The sequence below is a fragment of the Lissotriton vulgaris genome, chromosome 10 (assembly GCF_964263255.1).
Source record: "Lissotriton vulgaris chromosome 10, aLisVul1.2, whole genome shotgun sequence".
Lineage (NCBI taxonomy): Eukaryota > Metazoa > Chordata > Amphibia > Caudata > Salamandridae > Lissotriton > Lissotriton vulgaris.
Genome location: NC_141698.1, coordinates 196843377 through 196858008, shown reverse-complemented (window position 1 = coordinate 196858008; position 14632 = coordinate 196843377). Strand labels below are relative to the sequence as shown.

At 51.6% G+C, this 14632-nt stretch overlaps 1 protein-coding gene across 1 annotated transcript in view; it reads right to left on the bottom strand.

The window, feature by feature from the left end:
• SMG1 (SMG1 nonsense mediated mRNA decay associated PI3K related kinase) overlaps positions 1-14632 on the bottom strand; it is a 1828328-nt gene that overhangs the window by 357842 nt on the left and 1455854 nt on the right. The window contains exon 54 of the mRNA XM_086940872.1: positions 10860-11329. Coding sequence (XP_086796998.1) covers positions 10860-11329 — 470 coding nt within the window. The remainder of the gene's footprint in view (positions 1-10859; positions 11330-14632) is intronic.

The window sequence follows — 14632 nt, the reverse complement described above, 5'->3', positions numbered from 1 at the left end:
CTTTTCGATAACAGTAGAGTGAAAGAAACTATCCATCCTGAAATGGATTGCTCTATAGAGACTAAGTTTGCATTATTAGGCCCACAGATGCTTACATTTTAACACACCAACTTTTGGTAACGTAAAGAGGTGTCTACTGAGCGAAGGATTAAGAAACAAAGCAGGTTTGTAATGGTTTGATTATGGTGGGAAGTCTGACATTACCCTGGAGAGAAAACATGGATATCCTTGCAACAACTCTGATCTAGTGGAAAACTGTATATGGTTAATTAAATCACAAGGCTTTGCTATCACTATTGTGAGAAAGTGCCATCTTTCTTGCCTTGGTATGCCCCCGCTATTTGCTGAACTGCTGATGTGCTATCACTGAGTGTGCCCTGGGCTCCTGCCAACCAGGTGCCCAGGGCCTGTGTTCCTTCCCTAAAACTGTGTTGAAACCAAAACCCCATTGGCATCTCTGGCCACCTATCAGCCCCTAGTAAATGGTACCCTAGGTACCCAGGGCATGGTGACCAGAGAAGGCCCTAAAGGCTGCAGCACTTATTGTGCCACCCTTAGGGGCCCTGTACCCTGACACCCACACACTACCTTTGCAGGCTGAGTGTTTCAGTGCAGAACTAAACAGAGTCTTGACATGGCACACATCCCGGTGTAATCATCAGAGTGGTGAAGTGCACACCTAGTTCCTCTTGTTTACTCAATCATTTTTCATCATCAACATGAAAGTGCGTGCGTTACTGGGTCATACCTTACCCTAGTGACATATCGATATGATTCATAATGTGGGGAGCGAGGATTCGTTCCACACCCAGCCGCACAGCAGTAAGTGGATATACCAACTACCTAGAAATTAACTTTGTCACCATAAACCGAGTGTATTCCATATGTTAAACCAATTTTTAAGTCCAGTTGAAAGTTTGCCTTTAAAATCCACAAGCACTCAAATTCTGCTGTTCGGAAACTTCACATGTTAAAGATGTGCCCATCCAAGCCTCTATCCCAAACACGATCCAAACGCACGATGCGTTCAAAGCAGCAGTTTATTGATACCCAAAGCATTTCAGGCTTGGCACAAGCCCTTCTTCAGTGCCACCCAGAAAAACGCTCTCCTCTACCCCCCTAAATGAAAATATAATAAAAAGGTGTTCTCTAAGCCACCTTTTGACTTCACCTATCCCTTCTTATATTTTCATTTAGGGGGGTAGAGGAGAGCGTTTTTCTGGGTGGCACTTTAAGTAAAATGTTGGTTGTTTAAGTTCATGAGCACAGGGAAATAAAGAGGGTTGGGTTCTTTCAACCTGTTGTCATTTAATCAAAATGATATTATAAATGCTTTTGAATATACATGAGGTAATGGCGATTCTTTGTATTAATATTTTCAGTGACCCCTGAAGAAGGGCTTGTGCCAAGCCCGAAATGCTGAATGCAGATTCCTTACCTTAGGATAGATAACCCAGGAAAACCATGCCGGGAGGAGGAATTGCAGACAAGTTTAGATGAGGAAGTCCCTCAGGACAGAGCGGCTAAAACTTGACTTGAAAGTCCAGGCAGTAGTGCTTAATGAACATGTGCAGTGATGCCCATGTTGCTGCCTGACAAATGTCAACAAATGGAACACCATGCTGCAATGCTTTGGTCGCAGCCTTAGCTCTGGTGGAATGAGCTATGAAGTCTTCAGGAGGCTGTTTCTTGGCCAGAGCATAACAAATTTTGATCCAGAGGACAACCCATTGCGAAATACTCCTCTTTTGCACCGCACAACCTTAATTTTATCCAACATACTCAACGAAGATTTGGTTGCCCACCCGGAACTCTTTAAAGCGGTCAGAGTAGAATGACAACACTTTTTGGGTCCAGACAGTGGAGTTGTTCCTCTTCTTTAGAGGGGTGGGGAGGAGCATAGAAAGTGGGCAAGGTGACTGATTGCCCCATGTGGAATGGTGCTACCACTTTCGGTAAGAAAGAGGCCCTAGTGCGAAGCACCAACTTATCGAGGAAGATGGTCAGGTAAGGAGGCTTGGATGACAATGTCTGCAATTCGCTCACCCTCCTGGCAGAAGTTATTGCCACTCCTTTGATGGAAAGCAACCTGAGGGGGCACTTGTGTAGAGGGGGTTCGAACGGAGTGCACATCAGGAAAGTGAGAACCAAATTAAGGTCCCACTGAAGCATTACAAATGGAGCAGGAGGGTACATATGTAGCAGCCCTTCAGAAATCGGTTTACAATAAGGGATTTAAATAAAGCGGGTTGAACTGGCAGCCTCAAGAAGGCAGACAAGGCAGAAAGGTATTCTGTAAAAGTGCCCAGAGCAGAGCGCTTCTGGTAAAGGGTCAAAATTAAGAGAAAGAAGCAGTAAGAGGATCAATAGGCCGTTCTGTGCAATATCTTTTACATTTCTGCCACCGGTAGGTGTGCACAGTCTTGGTAGAGGGACGCCTGGCTGCCAAAATGGCATCATTGATTTCAGGAGGAAAATCGAATGCTGTCAACTGCTGCTGCCCAATCTCTACATAAGACGGAGTAGATTTGACAGGTTCAGGTGGAGGACCCTCCCCTGCTACTGTGACAGATGATCCACCCGAAGGGGCAGCCAGATCGGAGGATCGATACTTAGTTGGAAAAGCTCCGGATACAAGGCTCTCCATGCCCATTCCAGGGCCACTAGAATGACTCTGCCCGGTTGTTCTTGATCTTCTTCAAAACTCTTGAGCAGAAGTGGTATGGGCGGAAAGGGATACAGTAAGCATGAGCTCCACTCAAGGAAAAAAGTGTCACTGAGTGAGTGCGGCCTTGGAAACTCCAGCACGCAAAATTGCTGACATCACTTGTTCTCAGCAGAGGTGAACAGATCTAATCAAGCCTCTCCCCAATTCTGGAAGAGACCGTACACCACTTCTGGATGGAGACGGCATTCATGATCTGCTAGAAATCGACAGCGGAGTTTGTTCCGCCCTGGCACTCAGGGAACCAAGTGTGGTAGTCCTAACAGGTGATGAATGGTGAGCCACTATTGTAGTAGCTACTCAAAGTAAGAAAATCATTCTGGACTTGGAATATGCCAGCTTGATAAATAATTATTTTATCATGTTTACTGTCAGAAATACATGCAGAAACTTCCATGAGCAGTTTTATGGAAAGCACACTGCTCTTTTGTTTCTAGTAATACCCAGGGGGTAAAATAATCTATTCCTCAAGATAGTACTCTGGATCTTCTGACTTGTTGCTCAATTAACTGTGGCAGGATTTAAAGGAATGATCAGAGAAATAGGTGAATAGCTCTGAAATGCATAAAACATTTGTGACAAGTTGAATCTTTCTGCGACTATGTTTCTGGGCTTGAAGGTGATCTATTTGCACTTCCTGCCCTGTTAGGGAAGCATCTGTTACAAATAGTTTAGACTATTGTAATCGATAGGGACACTCCACCATGTTCAACTAAGGAAATTTTCTCTCTACTGTAAAGGTTTGCTTAATTTTTCTATTTTCTGTGTTATTTTCTCCAATTTGTCACTGCTGCTCTACTCAGGGTTCCGAACCACAGGAGTCATGAGTGATGAACAGCAGAAGGTGGTTACATAATGCTAAGAATGATGGGATATCCTTTGTGAAGTTGTATGTGAAAAAAGTTCTACTGGAGGTATGATGTCTCTGAATAGAGAGCAAGCCGATGTATATTCCAAATCAGACTTGTCAGGAGGTATCTAGACCTCAATTTCTTATTCGAAGAGGAAGACAGATGAAGTGGATGCAAACAGTATGATGTTTCAGTGTTTAGCTAGATTTCAACATCTAGTTGTCTTTAAACATTGACCTCCTAGATTTCTTACAAGTCAAATGGTACTTCACTAGTGAGCAGGCTGCCAATGTACCAGTCAGCAATCTCTTTGCCGCTGAATCGAAATGACGCAACACAAGAGGATGTGACCTCTTCTTCGATCTTCCTCTATGGGAGTAATGCACAAGTTACTACTTGTGTAACGATATATCTGTAAGAGACATTAGTTAGTGATAGATTCCTTACCTTAGAATATCCCCAGGCGTCAGACTGGATCCGGAAAATTTTGCGTAGCAGTACCCTTGCGCGTCGGTAGGCGTCGTCTGCGGCTCCGCGTCCGTCGTCGGCGTCGTGGGCGCCGTGATGACGTCGTCGGAGTATATAGACGCCGCCTCCGCGTGCTGACGTCAGTTCTTAGCCACAGCTTTTCCGCGCCAGAAGCGCAGAGCCATGACAAAAACCGACACTGGTGCCAAGAAACTAGGGCCCTGAAAGGGGATGACCTTAACCCTAGATATCGGTTCGCAGAACGGGGAGGATGGGTGGGTCGGTAAGGAATCTATCACTAACTAATGTCTCTTACAGATATATCGTTACACAAGTAGTAACTTGTGCATCTGAAAGAGACACGTTAGTGATAGATTCCTTACCTTAGAATAGATACCCCAGCAATACCATCCCCGTGGTGGTGGGTCTGCGAACCAATATTCACACCAGAAAGTCCTGGAGAACGGAACGGCCGAAGTAGCCATCTCTCCGGACTTGACTGTCCAGGCAGTAGTGCCTCGCAAACGTGTGCAACGAAGCCCACGTAGCAGCCTGGCAAATGTCCTGCAGGGGCACACCTCGGCCCAAGGCAGTTGTAGTGGCCGTGGCTCGAGTGGAATGAGCCCGCAGCCCAACAGGTGGTTCCTTCTTTGCCAAGGAGTAACACGCCTGGATGCACATGATAATCCATCTAGAAATGGTCCTCTTGTGCACCGCTTTCCCTTTCTTAGCGCCCGCGTACCCAACAAAGAGTTGATCATCCACCCGGAACTGGCGTGTGCGATCCAGATAGAATGAGAGCGCACGTTTTGGGTCCAGACGGTGGAGCCGCTCCTCCTCTCTCGAGGGGTGCGGAGGCGGAAAGAAGGTGGGCAATGTGATGGACTGCCCCATGTGGAAGGCCGTGACCACCTTAGGCAAGAAGGAGGGCCTAGTCCTCAAAACAACCTTGTCCGGATGGACTGAAAGGAAAGGAGGCTTACAAGAGAGGGCCTGGAGCTCACTCACTCTCCTGGCAGAGGTGATGGCTACCAGGAAGGCAGTCTTTAAAGAAAGAAGGCGAAGTGGACAGTTGTGAAGAGGCTCAAAGGGAGCGCACATCAGAAATGTCAGAACCAGGTTCAAGTCCCACTGAGGCATCACGAAGGGAACAGGAGGAAAAGTATGAGTGATGCCCTTCAGGAATCGATTCACGATAGGGGACTTGAACAAAGAGGGTTGGTCAGGCAGCCTCAGAAAGGCTGAAAGAGCCGAAAGATAGCCCTTGACAGTGCCCAGAGCAGAGCCCTGCTGGGCGAGAGAAAGAAGGAAGAGAAGAATCTCAGAGAGAGGGGCATTGAGAGGATCCACAGCCTTTGCTGTGCACCATGCCACAAATCTGTTCCACCTGCAGGCGTATACCGTTTTTGTGGAGGGACGCCTGGCTGCCAGAATGATGTTGCAAACTTCAGGAGGCAAGTCAAATGGCCTCAACTGCCGCCGCTCAATCTCCATGCATGGAGGTGGAGACTGGACAGGTTCGGGTGGAGGACCGTCCCCTGCTGCTGCGACAGAAGGTCCTCCTGAAGAGGCAGACGAACCGGGGGATCGACTGACATACTGAGTAGCTCGGGATACCAGTACCTTCGTGCCCAGTCCGGAGCCACAAGGATGACTTGTGCCCGGTCGCGCTTGATCTTCTTCAGCACTCTGGGCAGAAGAGGTATAGGCGGAAAGGCGTACAACAGACCGCAGCTCCACTCGCGACGAAAAGCGTCTCCGAGCGAGTGCCGCCTTGGAAATTCCAACGCGCAGAAATGATGACATTGCGCGTTCTCTTCGGTGGCGAATAGATCTAACCAAGGCTCTCCCCAACGCAGAAAGAGGCCTTGCGCCACGTCCGAGTGCAGACGCCATTCGTGATCCATCGAGCACCGACGGCTGAGTTCGTCCGCCCTGGCGTTCAGAGAACCTGCCAGGTGTTGAACCACCAGAGTCACGCCCTGATGTTCCAGCCATTGCCAGAGGCGCAGAGCCTCCTGGCAGAGGGTCCACGACCCCACACCGCCCTGTTTGTTGCAGTACCACATGGCGGTGGTGTTGTCCGTGAACACCTGCACTGCACTCCCTCGGACAGACGGGAGGAATGCTTTCAGTGCCAGACGAATCGCCCGCAGCTCCAACAGATTGATATGGAGCCGGGACTCCGCCGGAGACCAGAGTCCTCTGATCTCCGCCTCTCCCAAGTGGCCACCCCAGCCCTGGAGGGACGCGTCCGTCACAACTACGTGCTCCGGTTGGGGAAGGGAGAGGGATCTGCCGTTGACCCAATCGCGGTCCGTGAGCCACCACTGCAGCTGTCTCGCAGTGCCCTCCGAGATCAGGACGTGGTCGGAAAGGTTGCCCCGGTGCTGGGCCCACTGAAACTTCAGGTCCCACTGCAGAGCCCGCATCCGCCACCGTGCGTGATGCACCAGAAGGATGCAGGAGGCCATCAGTCCCAGAAGCCTCAGCGTCAACCTGACCGAAACCCGGGATAACGGCCCGAAGACCGGGATCAGGGCCTGTATATCCCGGACTCGCTGTTCGGGCGGGTAAACCCGAAACTGCGCTGAGTCGAGAACCGCTCCGATGAAAAGGAGCTTCTGAGAGGGGCACAGGTGCGACTTCGGCACATTGATGGAAAATCCCAGCCTGTGCAGGAGATCCGCCGTAGTCTGGAGGTGGTTGACGACTGCCTGGGGCGAGCCCGCCTTCAACAACCAGTCGTCTAGGTAGGGGAAGACTGAAATCCCTAACCTGCGCAGGTGAGCTGCGACCACCGCCATCACCTTCGTGAACACCCGTGGGGCGCTGGTAAGGCCGAAGGGGAGCACGGTAAACTGAAAGTGCTCGAGGCCTACCGTGAACCGCAGGTAACGCCGGTGGGCCGGCAGGACGGGGATGTGGAAATACGCATCCTGCAAGTCCAACGCTACCATCCAGTCTCCTGGGTCTAGGGCAGCCAAGACCTGAGCCAGTGTCAGCATTTTGAACCGCTCCTTCCGGAGGAAGCCGTTGACGTTCCTCAGGTCCAAGATAGGGCGTAGGCCCCCTTTGCCCTTCTTGGGTACCAGAAAGTAGTGGGAGTAGCAACCACGTCCTACTTCTGGCCCAGGAACGCGCTCGATGGCCCCCTTGGCCAAGAGGGCCGAAACTTCCTCCCGCAGGAGCCGCAAGTGATCCCCCGACACGCGGTGGTGTTGCGGTGGCATGGCTGGAGGGGTCGTCTCGAAGGGGAGGGAGTAGCCCCTTCGGACGATCTGCAGCACCCACCTGTCCGAAGTGACTGTGCGCCAGTGAGAGTGGTGATGGCGAACCCTGCCTCCCACTGGCGTCACCTGGGCCGGAAAGCACGGACTAGGAGGGTTTAGAGGCGGATGCTGCGGGGGCAGGTGTGGACTGGCTCCGCTTGCCTCCCCTACCGCCTCCACGGCGGTTTCCACGGCCGCCGCCGCGCTGGACGACAGTTTGCGGCGAGTGGCTGGCGGCACGTGTGGGGACGCCCCTTCCGTGGCCACGAAAGGAGCGAAAAGCAGCCACTTGCTGGCGCGGGGCCGAGAGGCCCAAGGACTTGGCCGTAGCCCTGGAGTCCTTAAAGCGCTCGAGCGCGTGGTCTGCCTTGTCGCCAAAGAGGCGACGGCCATCGAACGGCATGTCCATGAGAGTATTCTGGACATCAGCCGAGAAGTTGGCGGACCTAAGCCAGGCGTGGCGTCGAATCGCCACCGTCGTAGCCATCGCTCTGCCCAGCGAGTCAGTGGTGTCCAGTCCGCACCTGATCGAATATTTCGCTGCGTCCCGACCCTCCACAAGGGCTTGGCCGAGTTTGGCCCGTACCTCCAACGGGCACTCTGGCAGCAATTCCGCCACCGTTTCCCATATAGAATGGGTGTAACGGCCCAAGAGGCATGCGGTGTTGGAAGACCGCAGTCCACAGCTAAGGGACGAGAAGACCTTTTTGCCAAAGGCCTCGTACCTCTTGGATTCCCGATCAGGGGGTGCTGACGGGAAGGCGGTCTGGGAGTTAGAGGCCTGGATGACCAGACTCTCGGGGGTGGGGTGGGTGGACAGGAAACATGGGTCGCCCGGAGCCGGGCGGTGGCGTCTGGCCACGTTCCTATCTACAGGCGAACCTGTAGCGGGCCTGGACCAAGTGCCCAACAGAACGTCCGACAAGGCCTCATTAAACGGCAGCATTGGCTCCATGGAGCATGACTGCGGCTTAAGGACCTCAGTGAGGAGATTAGTCCTCACGGCCGCGACGGGGAGCTCAAGGCCCAAGGCCTTAGCAGCCCTCATCAACACCACACCATATGTAGCGCCCTCCTCCGAAGCCACGGAAGGAGGAGAGACGAATCCAGTGTCTGGAGAGGTGTCCAGGCCACTGGCCTCCCCAAGGTCTCCTGTCCAGTCCATGTTAGACTGACATTCCCTTGTCAGAGGGTCCTCAGACCCCTCCCAATCCTCCACTTCCCCCATCTCCTGAGACTCAGGGTCGTAAGTGAATGAGGATGGGTCATAGGGATGGAAATCCCCGACCGGCGTCGAGATCGGCGCCGACAGGCCCCGTCCCGACGCCGGAACCCATACAGAGGAGGAATTGGGGACGGCCTCGGCCGGGACCGACGCCGGCGGGGACACCACACGGACCGACCCCGGGGGGGTCGTAAGGTCCACCGGGGACGCTCCATCGCCCGACGAGGGCCGAACGGCGCCCTGCGGCATCGGACCCGAAGGCACCGACGACGCCGGGACCGCCGAACCCTGCGGCGCCGAGCCCGAGGGCAGCGGCGGCGTCGGGATCGCAGAGCCCTGCGGCGCCGGCGTCGAAGACGTCGGCGGCGTCGAGGCCGAAGCACCCGACGGCGTCGGGGTTGAACCCGACCCACTAGGGCCCCCAGACGGGTTCACTGGGCCCGAAGGCGCCGCGGAACCCGTCGGGGAAGAAAGGGACCTCATGGCCATGAGGAAGCGCTCTATCTCCCCCGGCGTCGCGTTCAGCCCAGGGACCGGGGGGTATGGAGCCGAACGCGGCGCCCGCGACTCCTGAGGAGCCGCGTGGGCGGTGTCACCCGAACCCCCGGCCGCATCGCGCGAGCGTCGGGGGGAGTCGGAAGAGCGATGACGTCTCTTCGACTTCTTATGCTTCTTACCTGACGACTTGGACCCGGAGGAGTGGCGCCGACTCCCGGAGCTGTGACGGCTCCGCCCCCGCGACCTGTCCCTCGACCTCCCGTGGGACCGGGACCGGGACCTCACTCGGCGCGGGGCCGACTGGCGGATCTCGAGTCGCCTGCGGGACCGCTCCCGCCTGGCCTTCCTCGAGAGGGCCCGACAGTCGGAGCAGGCCTCGTCGTCATGGTCGACGCCCAAACACGTCAGGCACAGTCGGTGCGGATCCGTAACCGACATGAGTCGCTCGCAACCGCCGCAGTGCTTGAAGCCGGGCATCCCTAACGGCACCGTCGGAGTCGTGAAGACTTCGAAAGAGATCAAAAAGATCCAAAAAGTTAGTCAAAAAATGACCAGGGAACTGCTTTTTCCAGATCTGCGCTGGCTGGCGCGGAAAAAAGAAGAACTGACGTCAGCACGCGGAGGCGGCGTCTATATACTCCGACGACATCACGGCGCCCACGACGCCGACGACGGACGCGAGCCGCAGACGACGCCTACCGACGCGCAAGGGTACTGCTACGCAAAATTTTCCGGATCCAGTCTGACGCCTGGGGATATTCTAAGGTAAGGAATCTATCACTAACGTGTCTCTTTCAGATCAGATGTTTGAGCCAACAGAGACAGAGAGAGCCCCCAAGTTGTCTCCTGTTATTTCTGTCTCTTTGTCCTTTGAGAAAAGGTCAGGTAGAGCTTGCACTTCAGGTTGGTGAGAGTTGGGCAGGCTTCCATGAAACAAAGGTTATGTGGCTAAAAAGCAGATTTCTTTTTTCCAAAGGAAGGCACCCCATAAACTATGAGAGCATTTTGTGGACAAAGAAAATACATGTCCTCCTGGAAATGGACTAAACCGGCCTACAAATCGAGTGATGATGAAAGATGAACATTATTGACGATTTTTTGGTCAAAGTTGTCTTAAAAAGATATAGCTCAGGGCCCGGATCCCTTCACAAGGAGCCGGAAAAACAGAACTGACCTATCTACAAGAGCTACAGCGTGGTGTGATATGCTATACTAATGGGCTTCATTAAAGGTGCAGTCAGTTCTTCAGCCTCTAAAGATGACCAGCATTGTCGCTACTTTCTTTAATTTTCCAATTAAAAAGGGTCATGAACAAGTTTTCTTTACAAAAGTGGTGACTTATTCCTTAAAGCAAGTTTTTGTTTTGTTTTTAAGAATAATTCAAATTTGACTATTAAAGCCTGTAAAAGATCCCATATTTATTTCTTATTTTCCCACATTGGCTTTTTAAACAAACGCTGTGCAAGTGTTCAAGTATATTTGAAGTGATCTGGATCCCGTGCATCCAGTTATAATGACTATTAATGAACACTTCCTGGAAGAGAAGTCCACATTCTAAACTTGTAACCTTCTAGCATTTTTAAATCAAATACAGAATAAATACAGGGTTCTGCACAATGTTATTTCATGTCATATTATAATGAGAATGTGATTGCGTGGCAGTGACAATAAAAACATGGAATGCAAACCTGTGGAGGCATGTGTAATAGTTTGTTTTATAAGCACTCCTAAATACCTTGTACTTGCGCACAAAAAAATAGGTAACTTATAGGGTCTATATTAAGGAAAGTGACAATGCAAGTTAATTTACAAGCTCTTACCTGGAATACTGCAATATGCAACTGGATTCTTTGAAGGCTGGTCTTACAAGAAGCAATGTTTGTTTCCAGTCTACGCACCAAGTCATGTTTTTTCCAGGCTGTATCATATGAACTAGCTAGAACTGTAGCCCTGTTCATGACAAGCTGTGAAAACTTGCAGATTTGGATGTTGTGTTCCACAGACTTCTTGCACAAGTCATCAATAGAAACCTTGCTTTCTGCTCCAAAATCTTTGGCCTCGACTTGAGCAATAATGTCCACACCCAGAGCGCTAATATAACTGCACAAGGTAAGTCCAAGGGCCTGGGTTGGGAGACCTATTAAAAGCTGTCGAACAAAATCAGCTGTAAATGCTTTTATTGGTTTGGACATTTGATCTTCGCTGAAACAGGAATTTCGATACATGGTTTTCACATTGATCATTTGCGAAGGCCCATTTACTGAATTCTTATCTTCAAGCGAGCTTGTTCCTACAATATAAAAGAAAACTTGCGTTCATAACAAAAATTTATTGAAAAGCCAATTTTTAGCTTCTGTTTTATGCTTTACTGGCACATATAGGGACAGAGCATAGAGGCACCCAGGCACATACAAACCAACACACATTAAATCCTCTCAGACATAGGCATAAGTAAAGGAATATGCTACTTACCAGTATGCATCTGTTCTTGGCATGAAGGGCTGCTGACATTCATATCTGTGCATAGATCGCCGCCTAGTGTTGGGTCCGGATGATTGCACATTGTTGTCCTGGAAGAGTCTTCGAAGTATCACGAGATAGGTGGCTCCTCCCCTGGACTACAGTGCGCATGGGCATCCTCTCCATCCTCAGATTGTTTTTTGCCATTGTGGGAGAGATGGAGTGTAATACTGAAAGTGATGACCATGCCTGAAAATGATTCTGAGAGCTACAGCTGCGACAGGCACCGGGGAGGATGGTGGACGATATGAATGCCAGCAGCCCTTCATACCAAGAACAGATGCATACTGGTAAGTAGCATATTCCGTTCGAGGCATGAGGGCTGCTGAATTCATATCTGTGCATAGAATAAATAGCAGTTACCTCCTTACCGGCGGGTGCCCGTGCCAGCTGCAGCAGTCTGAAAGAGAGTTCTGAGAACAGCCTGTCCTACAGCAGCTTGCTGTTTGGAGTGTACATCTACGCAGTAGTGTTTTGTAAATGTATGTATGGTGGTCCATGTGGCTGCTCTACATATATCCTCTAGAGGAATGTTACCCAGGAAAGCCATGGAAGCCCCTAACTTGCGTGTGGAATGCGCTCTAGGGGGAACTGTTAATGTGCGCTTAGCCTTTTGATAACAGATCTGGATGCATTTAACAATCCACCTGGCTATACCTGACTTGGAGATGGGGTTGCCTTTATGTTGTGGAGAGAAGGCAACGAACAGCTGCTTTGTTTTTCGAAAGTCTTTTGTCCTGTCGATGTAATACAGGAGAGCCCTTTTGACATCTAAGGTGTGCAGCGCTCTGTCTGCCACTGAGTCAGGGTTAGGAAAGAAAACTGGCAGTTCTATGTTTTGGTTAAGGTGGAACTGCGAAACCACCTTTGGCACGAATTTAGGGTTGGTGCGAAGCACCACCCTATTTGCATGAATTTGCAGGTAGGGTTCTTGAATTGTGAGGGCTTGCAGCTCACTGACCCTCCGCAGCGATGTAATAGCTATTAGGAAGGCCACCTTCCATGTAAGAAATTGTATTTCACAGGAATGGAGTGGCTCAAAAGGTGGCCCCATGAGTCTTGTGAGAACGATATTTAGGTTCCAGACTGGTGAAGGGAGGTGTCTGGGAGGGATTACTCTCTTAACTCCTTCCAAAAAGGCTTTAATGGCAGGCACCTTGAAAACGGAAAGGTGCTGCCTGTTTTGAAGGTAAGCGGCTATGGCCGCCAAATGGATTCTGATGGAACTGTATGCTAGGTTGCATTGGTACAGATGCAATAAGTAACATATGATATTTTGCGTAGATGCGTCCAACGGATTAATGTTATTGTTGGAGCAGTAAATAACAAACCGCTTCCATTTGGCTGCATAGCAGGCCCTGGTAGTCGGTCGTCTCGCCTCCTTGATGATGTTCATGCACTCAGGAGGCAAGTTCAGGTACCCAAACTCTAAGACCTCAGGAGCCAAATCGCAAGGTTCAACTGTTGGGGATCTGGGTGCTGAATGTCGCCATGGCTCTGAGTGAGGAGGCTGGGAGTGAGGCGCAGCCGCTGGTGAGGCACCACTGAAAGTTCCAGGAACATGGTGTACCAGGCTTGTCGTGCCCACGTTGGAGCAACCAGGATGAGTGTCATGGAGTGCTGTCACAGTTTGTGTGCCACCAGAGGTATGAGGGGGGGGGCTGGCGGAAAAGCGTACGCAAATCTGCCTGACCAGTTCATCCATATCGCATTGCCCTGAGACTGTGGGTGTGGGAACCTGGCGGCAAAGTTTGGGCATTTTGCGTTCTCGCTTGTGGCGAAGAGGTCGATGTCTGGATGACTCCACTGTTGGAAGTACGGATGGAGAACGGACGGGTGGATCTCCCACTCGTGCATCTGATGACTGTGCCTGCTGAGCAGGTCCGCCATTTGGTTGTCGGGAGATGCTCCGCCATGAGGAAGATGTTCCTCTGAATGGCCCACTTCCACATGCTCTGGGCTAAGTGAGACAGCTGCGGGGAGTGCGTGCCCCCCTGCTTCTGGATGTAATACATGGCGGTCATGTTGTCCGTCCGGACTAACACGACCTTGTTGCACAAGTGCAACTTGAATGCCTTTAGTGCCATGAAGATCGCCATCAGTTCCAACACATTGATATGCATCCTCTGCTGTTGTGCTGTCCATAGCCCCTGCACTGTGTAGTGGAGGACATGCGCTCCCCAACCCTGGAGAGATGCGTCCGTCGTTAGCACCATCTGTGGGACAGGCTCTTGGAACGGTCGTCCCCTGCAAAGGTTTTGTGGGTTCCACCAATGCAGAGAGTTGTAAGCACGACCGGTCACCAACACTAGGTCTTTTAGATGGCCATGAGCCTGGTTCCACTGAGGGGCTAAGCATTCTTGAAGGGGACGCATGTGCAGCCTCGCGTGCGGGACTATGAATATGCAGGATGCCATCATGCCGATCAGTTGCATGAAAACCTGCGCTGGGAGGGACCGCTGAGGTTGGAACCTCCGAATGAGCGTTTGCATGCTGTTGACCCTGGCCGGGTTCGGCTGCGCCGTGGCCGACTGGGTGTTTAGTGTTGCCCCCAGGTACTGTTGCATATGGGCTGGCTGTAGGTGAGACTTTGCGTAGTTGAGAGAGAACCCCAGACTGTGAAGGAGGTGAATGGTCTGCGACATGTCGCAGCCGCACTGCATGGCAGATTTGGCCTGCACGAGCCAGTCGTCCAGGTAGGGATACACGTGAACACCTTGCCTGCGAAGGTGCGCTGCCACAGTCGCTAAGCACTTGGTGAAAACCCTGGGAGCAGTAGTGACCCCGAACGACAGAACCTTGAATTGGTAATGCTGACTGTCGATTGTGAACCTGAGATACTTTTTGTGACTTGGGTGAATGGGAATGTGGAAATACGCATCCTTGAGGTCCAGGGTGGATAGGAAGTCGCCCTGATGGAGCAGCTGCAGGACTAGTTGTAAGGTTAGCATGTGAAAGTGCTCCGAAAGGATGTATTGGTTGAGGGGTCTGAGGTCTAGAATGGGCCGCAGGGACCCGTCCTTTTTTGGAATCAAGAAGTACAGGGAGTACACCCCTGCACCCCTTTCTTCGA